The sequence below is a fragment of the Oncorhynchus clarkii genome, chromosome 19, assembly GCF_045791955.1.
Source record: "Oncorhynchus clarkii lewisi isolate Uvic-CL-2024 chromosome 19, UVic_Ocla_1.0, whole genome shotgun sequence".
NCBI classification, from domain to species: Eukaryota; Metazoa; Chordata; class Actinopteri; order Salmoniformes; family Salmonidae; genus Oncorhynchus; species Oncorhynchus clarkii.
The window spans coordinates 63,116,108-63,136,868 of record NC_092165.1 but is presented as its reverse complement, the minus strand read 5'-3'; the positions used below and the strand labels follow the sequence as shown (position 1 = coordinate 63,136,868).

The window sequence follows — 20,761 nt, the reverse complement described above, 5'->3', positions numbered from 1 at the left end:
AGAGAGAGATACTTCTATAGTTATCAGTGTGAGAGAGAGAGAGAGACTTCTATAGTTATGAGTGTGAGAGAGAGAGAGAGAGATCAGTGTGAGAGAGACTTCTATAGTTATCAGTGTGAGAGAGACAGACTTCTATAGTTATCAGTGTGAGAGAGACAGACTTCTATAGTTATCTGTGTGAGAGAGAGAGAGAGACTTCTATAGTTATCAGTGTGAGAGAGAGAGAGAGACTTCTATAGTTATCAGTGTGAGAGAGAGAGCGAGGGAGATTTAGGACAGTGTTTCCAGACTCTCTGGGGACCAGACAGTTCATATTTGTGAATATGATTTATATACAGTGGGGTTTGAAATGATTGAGACCCGTGATAAAGATAAGCAAAAGTCAATGAACTTTACCCAGTACCAGGTCATTCTCGCTAAAAACGTGGTTGCCTCTGCCAAGAGGGTGAAACTGGGCCACAAGGGGATCTTTCAGCAAGACATTAACCCCCAAACATACATCTAAATCCAGATAGAAATGGCTAATTGGCCACATTTTGCAATGGCCATCTCAGTCTCCGGACTTGAACCCCATTGCAGAGGGCCAGTCCATCTCAGTCTCCGGACATGAACCCCATTGAAGAGGGCCAGTCCATCTCAGTCTCTGGACATGAACCCCATTGCAGAGGGCCAGTCCATCTCAGTCTCCGGACATGAACCCCATTGAAGAGGGCCAGTCCATCTCAGTCTCCGGACATGAACCCCATTGAAGAGGGCCAGTCCATCTCAGTCTCCGGACTTGAACCCCATTGAAGAGGGCCAGTCCATCTCAGTCTCCGGACTTGAACCCCATTGCAGAGGGCCAGTCCATCTCAGTCTCCGGACATGAACCCCATTGAAGAGGGCCAGTCCATCTCAGTCTCCGGGCATGAACCCCATTGCAGAGGGCCAGTCCATCTCAGTCTCCGGACATGAACCCCATTGAAGAGGGCCAGTCCATCTCAGTCTCCGGACTTGGACCCCATTGAAGAGGGCCAGTCCATAAGACCAGACTAAGGATATCAAAGATCTTGAAAGATGCTGTAAAGAGGAATGGTCTCAGATCCCTTCCAAAGTGTTCTCCAATCTCATAAAACATTGTAGAAAAAAAGGCTCAGTGCAAGGTGAGGCATTGAAAACATGGTGTGCCAATCATTTTGACCCCTACTTGTTTTTGAGAGGTATTTGTTTAACCTGATAAACAACATCTCTTTATCTGAGCAATTGTAATAGTATAAAATAATACAATTTACCCCCCCCCCAAAAAAAAAATATGCATACATTTTAGCTCAATATTTGAATTATATATTATATTAAGTAATTTTTGCTCATCTTTATCAACGGCAATAATTTTGGACCCCATTGTAAACGGTGAAGAAAACAGGTCCTAGAATGGATCCTCCGGAAGCCCTTCTGTTATGATAATGTAATGAAGGACTTTAAAACTGTGGTTTTAGTCTTACGTTTGGAGACGATGCTGTTGAGGACATTCTTCAGCTCGTTGGCGGTTATTTCCATTTCCTGTGAGAGAGGAGACAGTGGGAGAAGGACACATGGAGATCATCTGACGGCAATTTTACATGTTAATTTTAAACTGGCATTCGTTTTTTGTGTTAATCTTCAGAAGCCCTGAAGCCCAAGGGGGAAAAACAAATCTAATTTGAACAACTCAGTATCTCGTTTGAACAAATTTATAGTATATATTTATATACAGAACCAGTCAAAAGTTTTACAACACCTAGTCATTCAAGGGTTTGTCCTTATTTTTACCATTTTCTACATTGTAGAATAATAGTGAAGACATCAAAACTATGAAATAACACATATGGAATCATGTGGTTACCGAAACAATGTTAAACAAATCAAAATATATTTTATATTTCAGATTCTTCAAAGTAGCCACCATTTGTCTTGATGACAGCTTTGGACACTCTTGGCATTCTCTTAACCAGCTTCATGAGGTAGTCACCTGGAATGTATTTCAGGTAACAGGTGTGCCTTTTTAAATATATTCAAATGATTTTTGGGATGTTTTTACTAAATCTCATGAACGAGATACTAAGTCGTTCAAACAAGATAATTCAGGGCTTCCGTAGTTAATCTATTGATGTCTGAAAGCATCCTTATACGATAAAATAACCTAATCAGATTATTTTTTATAACCAGACCTGAGTTCAAGTAGTATTTGTTTTCCTTTGTATAATTCTTGCTTTAAATCGGTTGATTAAGCCTACCTGGAGTGGCAGTTTCCACTTTTGGGACAAATCCATTGGTTTCATTGAACCAGGCTAAATGAAGCGTGGATACAGTATTTGAACCCAGGTCTGGGAACAACTGTAATATGCCAGAAATACAGTAGGCATACATACATAGGAAATATAGGCCGGGATTCAATCAGACCGCTTTTAAAGGCAATGTTCCCGTGTTCGCGGAGATTGCATTCACGGTAAATGCTGCATATGTCAGCTCAATCGGAAATGACCTTAGACACGTCAAGCACGCTGTAACGCGGATCTAATGCAGATCGGATTGAATCTCGGCCCTAGATTGGGAGCACATTGATTGACCACCCACCCCAGCACTATACTCACACTCCCCCAAGCGCTCACTGGCCTCACTGGCCTCCCTGTACTCCCCGTACTCACATCCCCGGCTATCTGCTGAAAGAGGCTCCGGAACTGCTGGTCCTCCTCACTCTCCTCCCCCGCATTGGCTGGGGCCGGCTGAGAAGGAGAAGACGACACAGAGGAGAGAGAGAGAGAGGGAGGGAGGGAGGGAGGGAGGGAGGGAGGGAGGGAGGGAGGGACGGAGGGAGGGAGGGAGGGAGGGAGGGAGCGAGGGAGGGAAGAAAGAGAGGGAGGGAGGGAGGGAGGGAGGGAGGGAGGGAGGGAGGGAGGGAGGGAGGGAGGGAGGGAGGGAGGGAGGGAGGGAGAGAGAGGTAGAGGGAGGGAGGGAGGGAGGGAGGGAGGGAGGGAGGGAGGGAGGGAGGGAGGGAGGGAGGGAGGGAGGGAGGGAGGGAGGGGGAGCGAGGGAGGGAGGGAGGGGAAAGAGAGGGGGGAGGGAGGGAGGGAGGGGAGAAAGAGAGGGGGGAGGGAGGGAGGGAGGGAGAAAGAGAGGGGCGAGGGAGGGGGGAGGGAGGGAGGGAGCGAGGGAGGGAGGGAGGGAGGGAGGGGGAGGGAGAGAGAGAGGGAGGGAGGGAGGGAGGGAGGGAGGGAGGGAGGGAGGGAGGGAGGGAGGGAGGGAGGGAGGGAGGGGGGAGGGAGGGGAGAAAGAGAGGGGGGGAGGGAGGGGGGAGGGAGGGGAGAAAGAGAGGCAAAGTGTCTGAAGCAGATACAAAACCGAAGAAACTAATTCTGTTGTTTATTTATTAACCACACTAATCCATGGTGAAAAAATAGAGACTGGAGAAGACTGACAGAGACAGGAAGTTGGGCTGTGGACTGTGAGAGACAGATAGATACATGATGCTGACAGAACGACAGACAGACACAGGAAGTTGGGCTGTGGACTGTGAGACAGATAGACACGCGATGCTGGACAGAACGACCGACCTCTGGAAGTTGGGCTGTGGACTGCGAGACAGATAGACACGCGATGCTGGACAGAACGACAGACAGAAAACTAACTCACCACTGGATGGTCAGCCTCGATCCTGTTCTCTATCTCCCTGATTAGAAACCGAACAAACAGCAGTCACCATGGTGACACCGACAGAGATGACATCATCTGGATCACATTTTCTTACAGAGAATTAAACGCTTTCAGCATCCTAATTACACATTATTTCATCACATTTCCCATCAGCAGCTATTCCTAAATGTCTTTACAGTTTATCTCTGCATACTGTTAGGAACTGTAATATTGCAACATCAATCATAGAGAATTATACTGTTTTATTAAAACTGGCATAGATCTAAAGCCGCATTATGGTCCATTATCCAATAGCATTGAACTGAATGACAATAATGACCACACCCCTACCACCTCACAACGAGCTGTAAGAAAATATGATAATTTAACAGCTGTTACATGTATTTCATGAGAGATGTTTGACAATTTGTTTTCATTTTGCCAAATGTCTAATTGAGGTGCTATTCCCCTTCTCTCCCTGGCCTCTTCGTTTCAGTACATTTTGTGTTTGTACTTATTATGGATCCCCATGAGCTGCTGCCAAGGCATCAGCTAGTCTTCCTGGGGGTTATTATGGATCCCCATGAGCTGCTGCCAAGGCATCAGCTAGTCTTCCTGGGGGTTATTATGGATCCCCATGAGCTGCTGCCAAGGCATCAGCTAGTCTTCCTGGGGGTTATTATGGATCCCCATGAGCTGCTGCCAAGGCATCAGCTAGTCTTCCTGGGGTCCGGCAAAAAATGAAGGCAGTTAAACAATTTACATTCATTACAGAATTCACAGCACACTAAGGGTGTGCCCTCAGGCCTAGACAGCTGCCCTGGGGAATGCCTGACTCTACCTAGATTATGTTGAAGAGGCTTCCATTAAAGAACACCCTCTGTGTTCTGTTAGACAGGTAACTCTTCATCTACATTATAGCAGGGGGGGTGTAAAGCCATAACACCCTCTGTGTTCTGTTAGACAGGTAACTCTTCATCTACATTATAGCAGGGGGGGTGTAAAGCCATAACACCCTCTGTGTTCTGTTAGACAAGTAACTCTTCATCTACATTATAGCAGGGGGTGTAAAGCCATAACACCCTCTGTGTTCTGTTAGACAGGTAACTCTTCATCTACAGTATAGCAGGGGGGGTGTAAAGCCATAACACCCTCTGTGTTCTGTTAGACAAGTAACTCTTCATCTACATTATAGCAGGGGTGGTGTAAAGCCATAACACCCTCTGTGTTCTGTTAGACAGGTAACTCTTCATCTACATTATAGCAGGGAATGTAAAGCCATAACACCTACATTCCACCAGCAGACCGTTAATGTCAAAAGCTACACGGAAGTCTAACAAAATAGCTCCCACAATGTTTTAATTAAATTAACAATTTCTCTCAGCCAATCATCAGTAATTTGTGCAAGTGCTGTGCTTGTTGAATGTCCTGCCCTATAAGTGTGCTGAAAGTCTGTTGTCAATTTGTTTACTGTAAAATACCATTGTATCTGGTCAAAGACAAATGTTTCCAAAACTTTACTATGGGTTGGTAACAGTTTGACTGGTCGGCTATTTGAGACAGTAAAGGGGGCTTTACTCTTCTTAGGAAGCGGAATGACGAGCTTCCCTCCAGGCCTGAGGGCACACACTTTCTAGTTGGCTTAAATTGAAGATATAATAGGTTAGTTCATGTTCAGGTCAAATCTGCTCTGAAGGAGCTTCTCACCACAGATATGGCAGACAATACCTATACAACTTGAGTATATAACCTACTGTACAACCTGACATTTCCTTAAAAAACAAATGGACGAAACAGTGACTCCCACTGAGATTAAATAAAAGCCTGACTTTGTTATCTTAAAACTCACAGGGCTGGTTTTCTGGACACAGATGAAGCCTAATCCTGGATTTTTTTTTAAATATTCTAATTCTCTATTGATTTTTGTTTTTTAGGAATAGACTTAGTCTTTGTCCGGGAAACCAGTCCATAATCAAGGTGGCCATATCTCTTTACATATTTTTCAGATTTCAACTTCTTCCGGCTTCTTTCAGCTTCTTCCAGATCTTTCAACTTCTTCCAGATCTTTCAGCTTCTTCAGATTGAAGCTTCTTCAGATTGAAGCTTTTTCAGATTGAAGCTTCTTTCATGGGTTTTTCAGCTTCTTCCAGCTTCTTCCAGCTTCTTCCAGCTTCTTCCAGCTTCTTTCAGCTTCTTCAGATTTAAGCTTCTTTCAGGAGTTTTTCAGCTTCTTCCAGCTTCTTCCAGATCTTTCAGCTTCTTCAGATTTAAGCTTCTTTCAGCTTCTTCCAGTTGTTGCAGTCATTCAGATCCTCCTCTTCCACCAGAGCTAGGAGCTCTTGCGTTCTAGGGTGAAGGTTGTTTCGGGACGTTTGGAGGCAGAGCAGGAGATTTATTTTAATACTGAAATAAAATGTTTACCGGAGCTTGCCGGAATCTGAAGTCGCTTGTCCTAAAAAAGATTCCATAACAGCTTCGAACTGGGGCCGATTCCTTCCAGCACTACAAATCAAATTGCCGTTAAAACAGTTTGTCCTGGGTGGTCTGACCCCAACCCCCACCCATAACCCCAACCAGCACCCCCTCCCCAAAAGGGGCACTCTAAGCTGACAACAACACAACCTAACAACAACCCAATACAAACCCACCCACATTGCTTAACCCATCATAGACATTGGGCCAGATCATGTAAAACACCTGAGAAGCTGGCAATAACAAAGACTAATTTCCTATCTCATACTATTACTAAGATCGTAATTAAGTTACTATAATGGAATATATGAATCACTTACTTGCAAATGTATAAATAGCTAACCAGTGTCCAAGGAAGTGTGAGACATGGGCCGGGATCAAAACAAATGCAGATAAGTTGACTTTTGAAAGGTGATATACTCAACGATCCCAGAAAAACATCTGAGAAATTGCTTTAAAAAGGAAATAGCACAGGCCGTTTATCTGCGTTTGTTTCAACCCCCAGCCATACTGTTAATTATATAATCCTGAAACGCTCCTCTATGGCCTTGCATTGCTTTTCCCAGGGGGACTAGTCATATTCCCAGATTCCCTCTGCGCTCCACCACTACCCAGCTCTCTCTCTCACTCACTCTGAGGTGTTCCTCTTTTCGGAGAAGACTCTGAGGATGAACTCTCCCTCCTGGTGAGGCTCGTAGGTAGACGGGATGATCACGTACTCCCCGGGGCTCAGACGGAAGCGCTGGGTCACCTCCCTCAGGTTGATGTAGGACTTGCAGCGAGCCTTGGATGAGTTGAACAGGAAGAAGTCCTTCTGCATGTGCTGCTTGTTTCCGTGCATCTGGACAGAAAACAAACAGACAGAGGAGGGAGGAGGAGAAGAAAGATTTGGAATGAAAAGTGTGAAAGCGAAGTGTTGAATTAGTCATTGCTGTCATACTATTGACCATAGACACTTTCACTGTTTTAAAAATATGGCTGTAAAAATGAATTAGAACAGTAAAACGACAATGTGCAAACAAACACATTCCACATCCTCCGGCCCTTACCTCCTTCGGCACCTGCAGACAGACAGAGAGAAGAGTGAGTTGTGTTTTCACCAGAAACAAGATCAGCTGTTAAAAACTCAACTATGTTTACAACTGAATGCTGCATGTTGTTAGGTACATTACATTACTCATCTCATATTTATATACTGTACTCTAAACCATCTACTGCATCTTGCCTTGTGTGTATTAAAGGTAGTTGTTGTGAAATTGTTAGGTTAGATGACTTGTTAGATATTACTGCATGGTTGGAACTAGAAGCACAAGCATTTCTCTACACTCGTATTAACATCAGCTAACCATGTGTATGTGACCAATAACATTTGATTTGATTTGATGCGATGTGTGTCGCCAACATTTGTAGCCAAGGGGAAATCTGCAACTGGCACATCCATTTTTTAAATTTTGAACTAACAATGTGATTTGTTGTTATTTGAACAGCAGATTTCCCCTTTAAAGAATAATAAAAGTTGTTTAAGATCTGTTTTTTGTTGTTGTTGAGAGTGACATCTGACAGGGGACACCTCGTAGATGGCAAATCCGATGGTGAAGAGATTGGCTCCCATCTTCCTCTCTTTCCGTCTGTTCTTCTGCATCAGAGCGATCACGAAGGAACACGCCACCTCGTTGTCTTCTGGGTCATCATCCTCCTCCAAGAGACGCAGGCGGTACTGAGGGTTGGTCCAGAAAGTATCTGCAGGTAGGGAGCGGATTCAGAACCAAACACAACACATTACTATGCCTAGGTCCAGAATTTGCAGACCTTAATCTGCAGAACCTAATCCTTGTTGATAGACTACATAACATAAATAGAGGTAGGGATCAGAACCAAACACACCACATCACTCAATGGACATTGGCTGCTACGTGATGGTGCCCCGTATGAGGACAATCCTATACATGAGTAAATTAGACCTAGTCTTCAAATAATATTTGTTTTCTTTCAAATACTTTGGGAACATTTGATTGAGCCTAGCCATAGTAACAGGTGGGGTAGATGTGCAGTGCAAATAACCCTTCGCTATTGCCCCCCCCCCCCCCCCCCCGTTGCAACCTCAGAACAACATTTTCCCAGGAAACCCAATTTCCCCTTCTAGCCACGGGTGAAATCCCCTCACAATGATCTCAAACGGTTTTTAATACTAAATTAAATTAAATACTGACTACATCAACGGTAATCAGGAAACTCTCAAGTATGTTGTCATTACACGGGCTTCACGGGAACCTGGTAAAATAATGTTTGTAGTGTGTTTAGCCAGTGAATGGCTCTGAATTCACTGTCAGCATGCAGTCAACACTACAACCACTTTTGCGAGAAAACCAGTGCTCTCAAATTGTATCTTGTGCGTCGACAGCAGATGGGAGTTTTACTAATAACATGGTTAAACAATTAATATTAAGTGGCTAGCTAGCTAGCGTTAGCAACGTTTGGTGGTCAATGAGACCACCAAAGCTAGCTAACCAGCTGAGCGAGAAAACAATATAACAAAAAGTATAATTTCAGACTCAAAAAATACTCCAGAAGGCTTTGCATTTCAGGAACTCCAGTGACAAGTACCCCACTGTTCAATTATTTAGCCATTTAAACTATTATAAAAAGAAAAAAAATAAAACTCAAACGTGAGCTTGTTCGAGATGTCAGACTCGACAACAGTTGCTATCCATTGGAGCGCTGCGATTGGTTGCCTAAAATTCATTCCATTAGACAAGCGCTGTCAAATTTTTTTTTTATTAATTGTTATATTGAACCTTTATTTGACTAGGCAAGTCAGTTAAGAACAAATTATTATTTACAATGACGGTCCTACCCCCGGGCAAACCCGGACGACACTGGGCAAATTGTGCGCCGCCTTATTGGACTCCCAATCACAGCCGAATGTGATGCAGCCTGGATTCGAACCAGGGACTGCAGTGACGCCTCTTGCAGTGAGATGCATTAGACCGCTGCGCCACTCGGGATCCCTACAGTAGAGGGTTAGAGGTCAGGGATCATCTCCTACCTGGGTAGTTTCTACAGCCCCCGGCGGAGCAGCCTCTGACCCAGCGACCCTCGTTCACAGACACCGTCCACTTGTGGATCTTATCGTCCTCCAAGGCATCAGGGGTCAGGTTGCAGATCTCAATCTTAGTGTAGTTCTTCTTGAAGTCCTCAAAGGCCATCCTGGGGTGACAGAGGAGAGGGAAAGAGAGGCAGAGAGGGGATGGAGACAGAGGATAGGGGTAAGGAGTGGAAGAGGGAGACAAGGGAGAGGGAGACAGAAGGAGAGTGAGAGGGAGAGGGAGACAAGGGAGAGGGAGACAGAAGGAGAGTGAGAGGGAGAGGGAGACAAGGGAGAGGGAGACAGAAGGAGAGTGAGAGGGAGAGGGAGACAAGGGAGAGGGAGACAGAAGGAGAGTGAGAGGGAGAGGGAGACAAGGGAGAGGGAGACAATAGAGGGGAGAGGAAGGAGGAGTGAGGGAGAGGGAGACAGAAGAGCGGGAGAGGGAGACAGAGGAGAGGTGGAGGGGGGAGGGAGTGGAAGAGGGAGAGGGAGGTGAGCAAGGAGAGCGAGAGGGAGGAGAGGGAGAGGGGATATAAGAGGGAGAGGAAGAGGGGAGAGGGGAAGGGAGTGGGGCAGATGAGAGGAGAGGGAGAGAGAGGGGGAGGGAGAAGGAGGAGATGAGTGAAGAGGGAGAGGAAGGAAGACAAGGAGTGTCAACAATTGACACGCTCCACTTAATAGTTTCTAGTCAAAGGTATTTTGGTGCAGGGTTCTAAAAGTATTTAAACTGGGAAAGGAAAACTCATCGTCTCTGAAATAGTCTGTACATCTTAATGTTCTTCAGCAGCACAACATACCTTTTTATAGACTAGTTCAGTGAAGACATGTAATGTGGGTAGAGAAAATAAACATCAAGTATCAAGAGCAGCTAGAATGAAGAGAGAAACAATACTCACCAGAACTCCCCGTCCTCAGCACTTTGATGCTGGAGCTTGTCCTTCTCTCCCTTAGACAGAGACACCCACTCCTTAGAGCTGTGGGCAGTGGGGAACATCATCAACTGCCAAACTGAACAATACACGGACCTTCTCTGACATAGAATAAAATATAATGTAATGTAATGTAATGTAGTGTAATATAATATAACATAATGTAATATAATATAATATAATATAATGTAATGTAATGTAATATAATGTTATATAATATAATATAATATAATGTAATATAATGTAATGTAATGTAATGTAATGTAATATAATATAATGTAATGTTATATAATATAATTAGTATAATATAATGTAATGTAATATAATGTAATATAATATAATGTAATATAATATAATTAGTATAATATAATGTAATGTAATGTAATATAATGTTATATAATATAATGTAATATAATATAATTAGTATAATATAATGTAATGTAATATAATATAATGTAATATAATATAATATAATGTAATATAATGTAATGTAATATAATATAATATAATGTAATATAATATAATGTAATGTAATATAATATAATGTAATATAATATAATGTAATGTAATATAATATAATATAATATAATATAATGTAATTTTATATAATATAATGTAGTATAATATAATATAATGTAATATAATGTAATATAATATAATGTAATGTAATATAATATAATGTAATATAATATAATATAATATAATATAATATAATGTAATTTTATATAATATAATGTAATATAATATAATGAGTATAATATAATATAATGTAATGTAATATAATATAATGAGTATAATATAATATAATGTAATATAATATAATATAATATAAATATAATATAATATAATATAATATAATATAATGTAATATAATATAATGAGTATAATATAATATAATGTAATGTAATATAATATAATATAATGTAATGTAATATAATATAATGTAATGTAATATAATATAATGTAATATAATGTAAATATAATATAAATATAATATAATATAATGTAATGTTATGTAATATAATGTAGTATAATATAATGTAATGTAATATAATGTTATGTAATATAATGTAATATAATATAATTAGTATAATATAATGTAATGTAATGTAATATAATATAATGTAATGTAATAATATAATATAATGTAATATAATGTAATATAATGTAATATAATATAATGTAGTATAATATAATATAATGTAATATAATGTAATATAATATAATGTAGTATAATATAATATAATGTAATATAATGTAATATAATATAATGTAGTATAATATAATATAATGTAATATAATGTAATATAATATAATGTAGTATAATATAATATAATGTAATATAATGTAATATAATATAATGTAGTATAATATAATGTTATGTAATATAATATAATGTAATGTAATATAATATAATATAATGTAATGTAATATAATATAATATAATGTAATGTAATATAACATAATGTAATATAATATAATATAATGTAATGTAATATAATATAATTAGTATAATATAATATAATGTAATATAATATAATGTAGTATAATATAACATAATGTCATGTAATATAATATAATGTAATATAATATAACATAATGTCATGTGATATAAAATAATGTAATGTGCCATAAATGTCATAAATGTCGTAATGTGCTAAATGTCGTAATGTGCTAAATGTCCTAATGTGCTAAATGTCATAATGTGCTAAATGGCATAATGTCATAAATGTCATAAATGTCATAATGTGCTAAATGGCATAATGTGCTTAATGTCATAAATGTCATAATGTGCTAAATGTCCTAATGTGCTAAATGGCATAATGTGCTAAATGTCATAAATGTCATAATGTACTAAATGTCCTAATGTGCTTAATGTCATAATGTGCTAAATGTCATAATGTCATAAATGTCATAATGTGCTAAATGTCATAAATGTCATAATGTGCTAAATGTCATAATGTGCTAAATATCCTAAATGTCATAATGGGCTAAATATCCTAAATGTCATAATGGGCTAAATGTGCTAAATGTCATAATGTGCTAAAAGTGCTAAATGTGCTAAATGTCATAATGTCATAATGTGCTGAATGTCATAATGTGCTAAATATCATAAACGTGCTAAATGTCATAATGTGCTAAATATCATAAATGTGCTAAATGTCATAATGTCATAATGTTCTAAATGTCATAATGTCATAATGTTCTAAATGTCATAATGTGCTAAAAGTGCTAAATGTGCTAAATGTCATAATGTGCTAAATGTCATAATGTTCTAAATGTGCTAAATGTCATAATGTCATAATGTGCTAAATGTCATAACGTGCTAAATATCATAATATCATAAACGTGCTAAATGTCATAATGTGCTAAATATCATAAACGTGCTAAATGTGATAAATGGAATTTTGACCAATCAGACCAGTTCTGAAAAAGTTCTGATATGAAAAGATTTGATGTGAATTGGGATACCTGTGTAAACGTAACCTTAGAAGAACGAGGCAATGTATTAGGAATTGTATGCTAGCATAGACATTAGAAACCAACCTGTGTCTATCACTGGTGCCAGTTCAATCAATCAATCAATCAATCAATCAATCAGGCGTATCTTACTTGTCACTCCAGGGCCCATTCCACTCCACCTGTCCCCAGGGGTTCCTGAGGCGCACCAGACGCACCTTAGGCTCCTTGTGCTGGGACTGCTTACACTGAGGAGAAACACACACCGGTCCATGTAACAATCACAACCACTGGCTGCTTGAGTCAGCTTTGTCCCAACCCACAACCATTGGCTGCTTGAGTCAGCTTTGGCCCTACCCATAACCACTGGCTGCTTGAGTCAGCTTTGTCCCAACCCACAACCATTGGCTGCTTGAGTCAGCTTTGTCCCAACCCACAACCATTGGCTGCTTGAGTCAGCTTTGTCCCTACCCACAACCATTGGCTGCTTGAGTCAGCTTTGTCCCTACCCACAACCATTGGCTGCTTGAGTCAGCTTTGTCCCAACTCACAACCATTGGCTGATTGAGTCAGCTTTATCCCAACCCACAACCATTGGCTGCTTGAGTCAGCTTTGTCCCAACCCACAACTATTGGCTTGAAGTGAATCTATATGTTGCTATGGGTCAGGCTAGTAATAGGGGTTGAACAGGCTAGTAATAGAGGTTGAACAGGCTAGTAATAGGGGGGGTTGAACAGGCTAGTAATAGGGGTTGAACAGGCTAGTAATAGGGGTTGAACAGGCTAGTAATAGGGGTTGAACAGACTAGTAATAGGGGTTGAACAGGCTAGTAATAGGGGTTGAACAGGCTAGTAATAGAGGTTGAACAGGCTAGTAATAGAGGTTGAACAGGCTAGTAATAGGGGTTGAACAGGCTAGTAATAGTGGTTGAACAGGCTAGTAATGGTGGTTGAACAGGCTAGTAATAGGGGGGGTTGAACAGGCAAGTAATAGGGGTTGAACAGGCTAGTAATAGTGGTTGAACAGGCTAGTAATAGTGGTTGAACAGGCTAGTAATAGGGGGGGTTGAACAGGCAAGTAATAGGGGTTGAACAGGCTAGTAATAGTGGTTGAACAGGCTAGTAATAGTGGTTGAACAGGCTAGTAATAGGGGTTGAACAGGCTAGTAATAGGGGGGGTTGAACAGGCAAGTAATAGGGGTTGAACAGGCTAGTAATAGTGGTTGAACAGGCTAGTAATAGTGGTTGAACAGGCTAGTAATAGGGGTTGAACAGGCTAGTAATAGGGGGGGTTGAACAGGCAAGTAATACAGGTTGAACAGGCTAGTAAAAGGGGTTGAACAGGCTAGTAATAGGGGTTGAACAGGCTAGTAATAGGGGGGGTTGAACAGGCAAGTAATAGGGGTTGAACAGGCTAGTAATTTGAGTTGAACAGGCTAGTAATAGGGGTTGCATTGAGTTGCAGGTAAACACACCTCCAATCAGAGAACATGTGAAGATGCCCTTAGATCCTGTAATTGAAGTGAATCTATATGTTGCTATGGGTGTATCTCACCTCCTCGACGGCAGTCACAGAGTAGGCGTGGCCCTTCACAAGGCCAGTCACAGTGCGCGTCTCGAAACGAGCAGGGACCAGGGACTGGAGAATGGAATAGACAACACATGAATCACATAGCTGGTCTTCGCTATGCCAGACACAACAGAATCCGTTGAGAGGTCATTTACGTAGTTGTCTTCATTGAAACGGGTAAAGACATACATTCAAAACTGGACTGTTTTCCGTTGAGACTGAGAGACTTTTTAAAAACGGAGATCCAACAGGTTTTTACAATTCAATTCAGTTTTACAATTCAGTCACTTATGTCTTTACCCAGAAGGACTTAATTTACAATTAAACATAAGAGCTAGTGTTTATTTACAGTAGCGTTGTCTACTATTATTACATGACAGGTGTATTGTGGAAGTATACACTTACCGGTTTATAGTTTATTAGGTACACCACCCCATTCACAAAAATGTAGGTTAAAAGATCCACCCCCCTTTTTTTCAATTTTCACAATAAATGACACATTAAATAGCTCAGGACCTGAAGCAAGGATATGCATATTATTGATACCATTTGAAAGGAAACACTTTGAAGTTTGTGGAAATGTGAAATGAATGTAGGAGAATATAACACATTAGATCTGATTAAAGATAATACAAAGATAAAACATGTGTTTGTTTTTTGTACCATCATCTTTAAAATGCAAGAAAATGGCTGTGATATGAGCAAACTGAGGATGGATCAACAACATTGTAGTTACTTGTCACACCCTGATCTTAGTATTTTGTGTTTTCTTTATTATTTTGGTCAGGCCAGGGTGTGCCATGGGTTTATTATGTGGTGTGTTTTGTCTAGGGTTTTTTGTAGGTATTGGGATTGTGGTATAGTGGGGTTGTCTAGAAAAGTCTATGGTTGCCTGAAGTGGTTCTCAATCAGAGGCAGGTGTTTATCGTTGTCTCTGATTGGGAACCATATTTAGGCAGCCATATTCTTTGAGTGTTTTGTGGGTGATTGTTCCTGTCTCTGTTTTTGTTTGCACCAGATAAGGCTGTTTAGGGTTTCATGTTACGTTTCTTGTTTTGTTAGTTTGTTCATGTGTAGTTTCTTTATTAAAGAACCATGAATCAAAATAACCATGCTGCATTTTGGTCCGCCTCTCCTTCGACGGAAGAAAACCGTAACATTACTCCACAATACTAACATAATTGACAGAGTGAAAAGAAGGAAGCTTGTACAGAATAAAAATATTCCAAAACATGCATCCTGTTTGTAACAAGACATCAAAGTAATACTGCAAACAATGTGGCAAAGAAATACACTTTTTGTCCTGAAAACAAAGCATTATGTTTGGGACAAATCCAACACAACACATCACTGAGTAACACTCATATTTTCAAGCATTGTGGTGGACTGCATCATGTTATGTGTATGCTTGTCACAGGCAAAATCCTAGAGGAAAACTCATTCACGTTTCAGCGGGACAATAACCTAAAATGCCAATTACATGTTGGAGTTACTTACCAAGATGACATTGAATGTTCCTGAGTGGCCTAGTTACATTTTTTTAACTTAAATTGTCTTGAAAATCTATGGCAAGATTTGAGAATTGCCGTCTAGGAATGTTCAAAAACCAACTTGACAGAGTTTGAAGAATTTTGAAAAGAATAATGGGCAAATATTGTACAATCCAGGTGTGGAAAGCTCTTAGAGACTTACACAGAAAGACTCACAGCTGTAATCACTGCCAAAGGTGATTCTGACATGTATTGACTCAGGGGATTGAAAACTTATCTAATTAAAATATACATTTTTGAATTTTAGAAATTTTCTTTCACTTTGACATCACAGAGTATTTTCTGAAGATCGTTAACAAAAAAATACAATTAAATCCAGGTCAGGGTTTAGTCCCTGATGAACACAGATACAGGTCAGGGTTTAGTCCCTGATAAACACAGATACAGGTCAGGGTTTAGTCCCCGATAAACACAGATACAGGTCAGGGTTTAGTCCCCGATAAACACAGATACAGGTCAGGGTTTAGTCCCTGATAAACACAGATACAGGTCAGGGTTTAGTCCCTGATAAACACAGATACAGGTCAGGGTTTAGTCCCTGATGAACACAGATACAGGTCAGGGTTTAGTCCCTGATAAACACAGATACAGGTCAGGGTTTAGTCCCTAATAAACACAGATATAGGTCAGGGTTTAGTCCACGATAAACACAGATACAGGTCAGGGTTTAGTCCCTGATAAACACAGATACAGGTCAGGGTTTAGTCCCTGATGAACACAGATACAGGTCAGGGTTTAGTCCCTGATAAATACAGGTCAGGGTTTAGTCCCTGATAAACACAGATACAGGTCAGGGTTTAGTCCCTGATAAACACAGATACAGGTCAGGGTTTAGTCCCTGATAATCACAGATACAGGTCAGGGTTTAGTCCCTGATAAACACAGATACAGGTCAGGGTTTAGTCCCTGATAAACACAGATACAGGTCAGGGTTTAGTCCCTGATAAACACAGGTACAGGTCAGGGTTTAGTCCCCGATAAACACAGATACAGGTCAGGGTTTAGTCCCTGATAAACATAGATACAGGTCAGGGTTTAGTCCCTGATAAACACAGATACAGGTCAGGGTTTAGTCCCTGATAAACACAGATACAGGTCAGGGTTTAGTCCCTGATGAACACAGATACAGGTCAGGGTTTAGTCCCTGATAAACACAGATACAGGTCAGGGTTTAGTCCCTGATAAACACAGATACAGGTCAGGGTTTAGTCCCTGATAAACACAGATACAGGTCAGGGTTTAGTCCCTGATAAACACAGATACAGGTCAGGGTTTAGTCCCTGATAAACACAGATACAGGTCAGGGTTTAGTCCCTGATGAACACAGATACAGGTCAGGGTTTAGTCCCTGATAAACACAGATACAGGTCAGGGTTTAGTCCCTGATAAACGCGGATACAGGTCAGGGTTTAGTCCCTGATAAACACAGATACAGGTCAGGGTTTAGTCCCTGATGAACACAGATACAGGTTAGGGTTTAGTCCCTGATAAACACAGATACAGGTCAGGGTTTAGTCCCTGATAAACACAGGTACAGGTCAGGGTTTAGTCCACGATAAACACAGATACAGGTCAGGGTTTAGTCCCTGATAAACACAGATACAGGTCAGGGTTTAGTCCCTGATAAACACAGATACAGGTTAGGGTTTAGTCCCTGATAAACACAGATACAGGTCAGGGTTTAGTCCCCGATAAACACAGATACAGGTCAGGGTTTAGTCCCTGATAAACGCAGATACAGGTCAGGGTTTAGTCCCTGATAAACACAGATACAGGTTAGGGTTTAGTCCCTGATAAACACAGATACAGGTCAGGGTTTAGTCCCTGATAAACACAGATACAGGTCAGGGTTTAGAAAGCACCACGATACATTTTCATAAACTTTTTGTTTTCTTAGTGGTGGCCATAATTGTTTTGTTTTCTTAGTGGTGGCCATAATTGTTTTGTTTTCTTAGTGGTGACCATAATTGTTTTATTTTCTAAGTGGTGGCCATAATTGTTTTGTTTTCTTAGTGGTGGCCATAATCGTTTTGTTTTGTTAGTGGTGGCCATAATTGTTTTGTTTACTTAGTGGTGGCCATAATTGTTTTGTTTTCTTAGTGGTGACCATAATTGTTTTGTTTACTTAGTGGTGGCCATAATTGTTTTGTTTTCTTAGTGGTGACCATAATTGTTTTGTTTACTTAGTGGTGGCCATAATTGTTTTGTTTTCTAAGTGGTGGCCATAATTGTTTTGTTTACTTATTGGTGGCCATAATTGTTTTGTTTTCTTAGTGGTGGCCATAATTGTTTTGTTTTCTTAGTGGTGGCCATAATTGTTTTGTTTTCTTAGTGGTGGCCATAATTGTTTTGTTTTCTTAGTGGTGGCCATAATTGTTTTGTTTTCTTAGTTGTGGCCATAATTGTTTTGTTTTCTTAGTGGTGGCCATAATTGTTTTGTTTTCTTAGTGGTGGCCATAATTGTTTTGTTTACGTAGTGGTGGCCATAATTGTTTTGTTTTCTTAGTGTGACCATAATTGTTTTGTTTACTTAATGGTGGCCATAATTGTTTTGTTTTCTTAGTGGTGGCCATAACTGTTTTGTTTTCTTATTAAATAACTTATTTTTTAAAATATGTTATTTTTGGGGGGGAGGGGGGGCAGTTCCCACTATTCTTGTATTTTGTACATGTTTTTATTCACAAGGAAAGAGAGAAGAAAGCATTGGCCGTGTCCAAAATCTGGCTTGCCTACCACTTACTAAACTAGACACTAGTAGACTAGACACTATTTAGAATGTACTATTGAGTACTATTGAGTAAAAACGAATGCAGTAAGCCACAAATATCAGCATACTTGGCTCCTCTTACTGAGAATACCTCATCTAAGGCATATTTGCTTTGATTCCTGCCATTGGTTCATTTTGGTACAACGTGTCCCTTCAGCTGATTATCAGCTGTTGTCAAATATACGTGGGTCTCAAAACACGATTCTCTTCCTCAATAGTATGCAATTTTATTAGATGAAAAGCCAAAAATGAGTAAGACATCTTGGCATTTACAACATACTACATTTGAGACATTTCACAAACTATGAAACGTTCTTATTTCGCATTCTCAAAACAACTACTATTTACAGCGGAAGTACGAATATTTTTACACTGCCATTCTGCCAATTAGGCAGTGGGACAGATTTGGACAAGGCCATTCTGCCAATTAGGCAGTGGGACAGATTTGGACAAGGCCATTCTGTCAATTAGGCAGTGGGACAGATTTGGACAAGGCCATTCTGCCAATTAGGCAGTGGGACAGATTTGGACAAGGCCATTCTGCCAATTAGGCAGTGGGACAGATTTGGACAAGGCCATTCTGCCAATTAGACAGTGGGACAGATTTGGACAAGGCCATTGTGCCAATTAGGCAGTGGGACAGATTTGGACAAGGCCATTCTGTCAATTAGACAGTGGGACAGATTTGGACAAGGCCATTGTGCCAATTAGGCAGTGGGACAGATTTGGACAAGGCCATTGTGTCAATTAGACAGTGGGACATATTTGGACAAGGCCATTGTGTCAATTAGACAGTGGGACAGATTTGGACAAGGCCATTGTGTCAATTAGACAGTGGGACAGATTTGGACAAGACCATTGTGTCAATTAGACAGTGGGACAGATTTGGACAAGGCCATTGTGTCAATTAGACAGTGGGACAGATTTGTACCCACACTGACACGGTACACATGTGCACAGGGTGCGGGGACAGCAGCACTAACCCCCGGCCACCACAGACAGGACACATAGTAATACCTTTTGCATTGACTGAAATGGCTCTTAGGTCTGGTGACAGGTCAGGTGACAAGTCAGGTGACAGGTCAGGTGACAAGTCAGGTGACAGGTCAGGTGACAGGTCAGGTGACAGGTCAGGTGTTAGGTCTGGTGACAGGTCAGGTGTTAGGTCAGGTGACAGGTCAGGTGTTAGGTCAGGTGACAGGTCAGGTGTTAGGTCTGGTGACAGGTCAAGTGAAAGGTCAGGTGACAGGTCAGGTGAAAGGTCAGGTGTTAGGTCAGGTGACAGGTCAGCTGACAGGTCAGGTGACAGGTCAGGTAACAGGTCAGGTAACAGGTCTGGTGACATGTCTGGTGACAGGTCAGGTGACAGGTCAGGTGAAAGGTCAGGTGACATGTCTGGTGACAGGTCAGGTGACAGGTCAGGTGAAAGGTCAGGTGACATGTCTGGTGACAGGTCAGGTGACAGGTCAGGTGACAGGTCAGGTCAGGTGACAGGTCTGGTCTTAGGTCAGGTGACAGGTCTGGTGACAGGTCTGGTCTTAGGTCAGGTGACAGGTCAGGTGGCAGGTCTGGTGACAGGTCTGGTGTTAGATCAGGTGACAGGTCAGGTGACAGGTCAGGTGACAGGTCTGGTGACAGATCAGGTGACAGGTCAGGTGTTAGTTCTGGTGACAAATCAGGTGACAGGTCAGGTGACAGGTCTGGTGGCAGGTCTGGTGACTGGTCTGGTGTTAGATCAGGAGACAGATCAGGTGAAAGGTCAGGTGACACGTCTGGTGACAGGTCAGGTGACAGGTCAGGTGACAGGTCAGGTGACAGGTCTGGTGTTAGGTCTGGTGACAGGTCAGGTGACAAGTCTGGTGACAGGTCAGGTGACAGGTCAGGTGTTAGATCAGGTGACAGGTCAGGTGTTAGGTCAGGTGACAGGTCAGGTGATGGGTCAGAATCATAAATGAAGAGAGGGGCTCCATGATGGGCTGCTCTATCGACGTGAGTGTCTTCAACTACGGTTTGTGAGTCCCGTTGGAGGTCAGGGGTCACGATCCTAAGGTCAGAGACTCACGTCGATAGAGCAGCCCATCATAGAGCCTCTCTCCAGGGCCTTTTTCATGATCTTGTACAGCTCCTTGGGCGCCTCCTTCATCTCATAGAACTCTGTCACGCCCCCGGTGAAGTCTTCCATGGCCTCTGTGGTGTTTCCGCCCTTCAGGGCCTCGTAGGAACCGTGAAGCCTGGGGGAGGAGGAGGGAGGGTTAGGGTCGTGGTGTTACCGCCCTT

General features: G+C 41.2%; 1 protein-coding gene across 1 annotated transcript in view; it reads right to left on the bottom strand.

Moving 5' to 3' along the window:
• LOC139375477 (calpain-3-like) overlaps positions 1-20,761 on the bottom strand; it is a 44,315-nt gene that overhangs the window by 11,476 nt on the left and 12,078 nt on the right. Inside the window, exons 5-15 of the mRNA XM_071117295.1 lie at positions 20,547-20,715; positions 14,153-14,236; positions 12,751-12,845; positions 10,105-10,182; positions 9,167-9,327; positions 7,691-7,860; positions 7,170-7,181; positions 6,753-6,961; positions 3,649-3,685; positions 2,664-2,741; positions 1,482-1,539 (exon numbers count right to left, since the gene is read on the bottom strand). Of these exons, the coding sequence (XP_070973396.1) occupies positions 1,482-1,539; positions 2,664-2,741; positions 3,649-3,685; positions 6,753-6,961; positions 7,170-7,181; positions 7,691-7,860; positions 9,167-9,327; positions 10,105-10,182; positions 12,751-12,845; positions 14,153-14,236; positions 20,547-20,715 (1,151 nt within the window). The remainder of the gene's footprint in view (positions 1-1,481; positions 1,540-2,663; positions 2,742-3,648; positions 3,686-6,752; positions 6,962-7,169; positions 7,182-7,690; positions 7,861-9,166; positions 9,328-10,104; positions 10,183-12,750; positions 12,846-14,152; positions 14,237-20,546; positions 20,716-20,761) is intronic.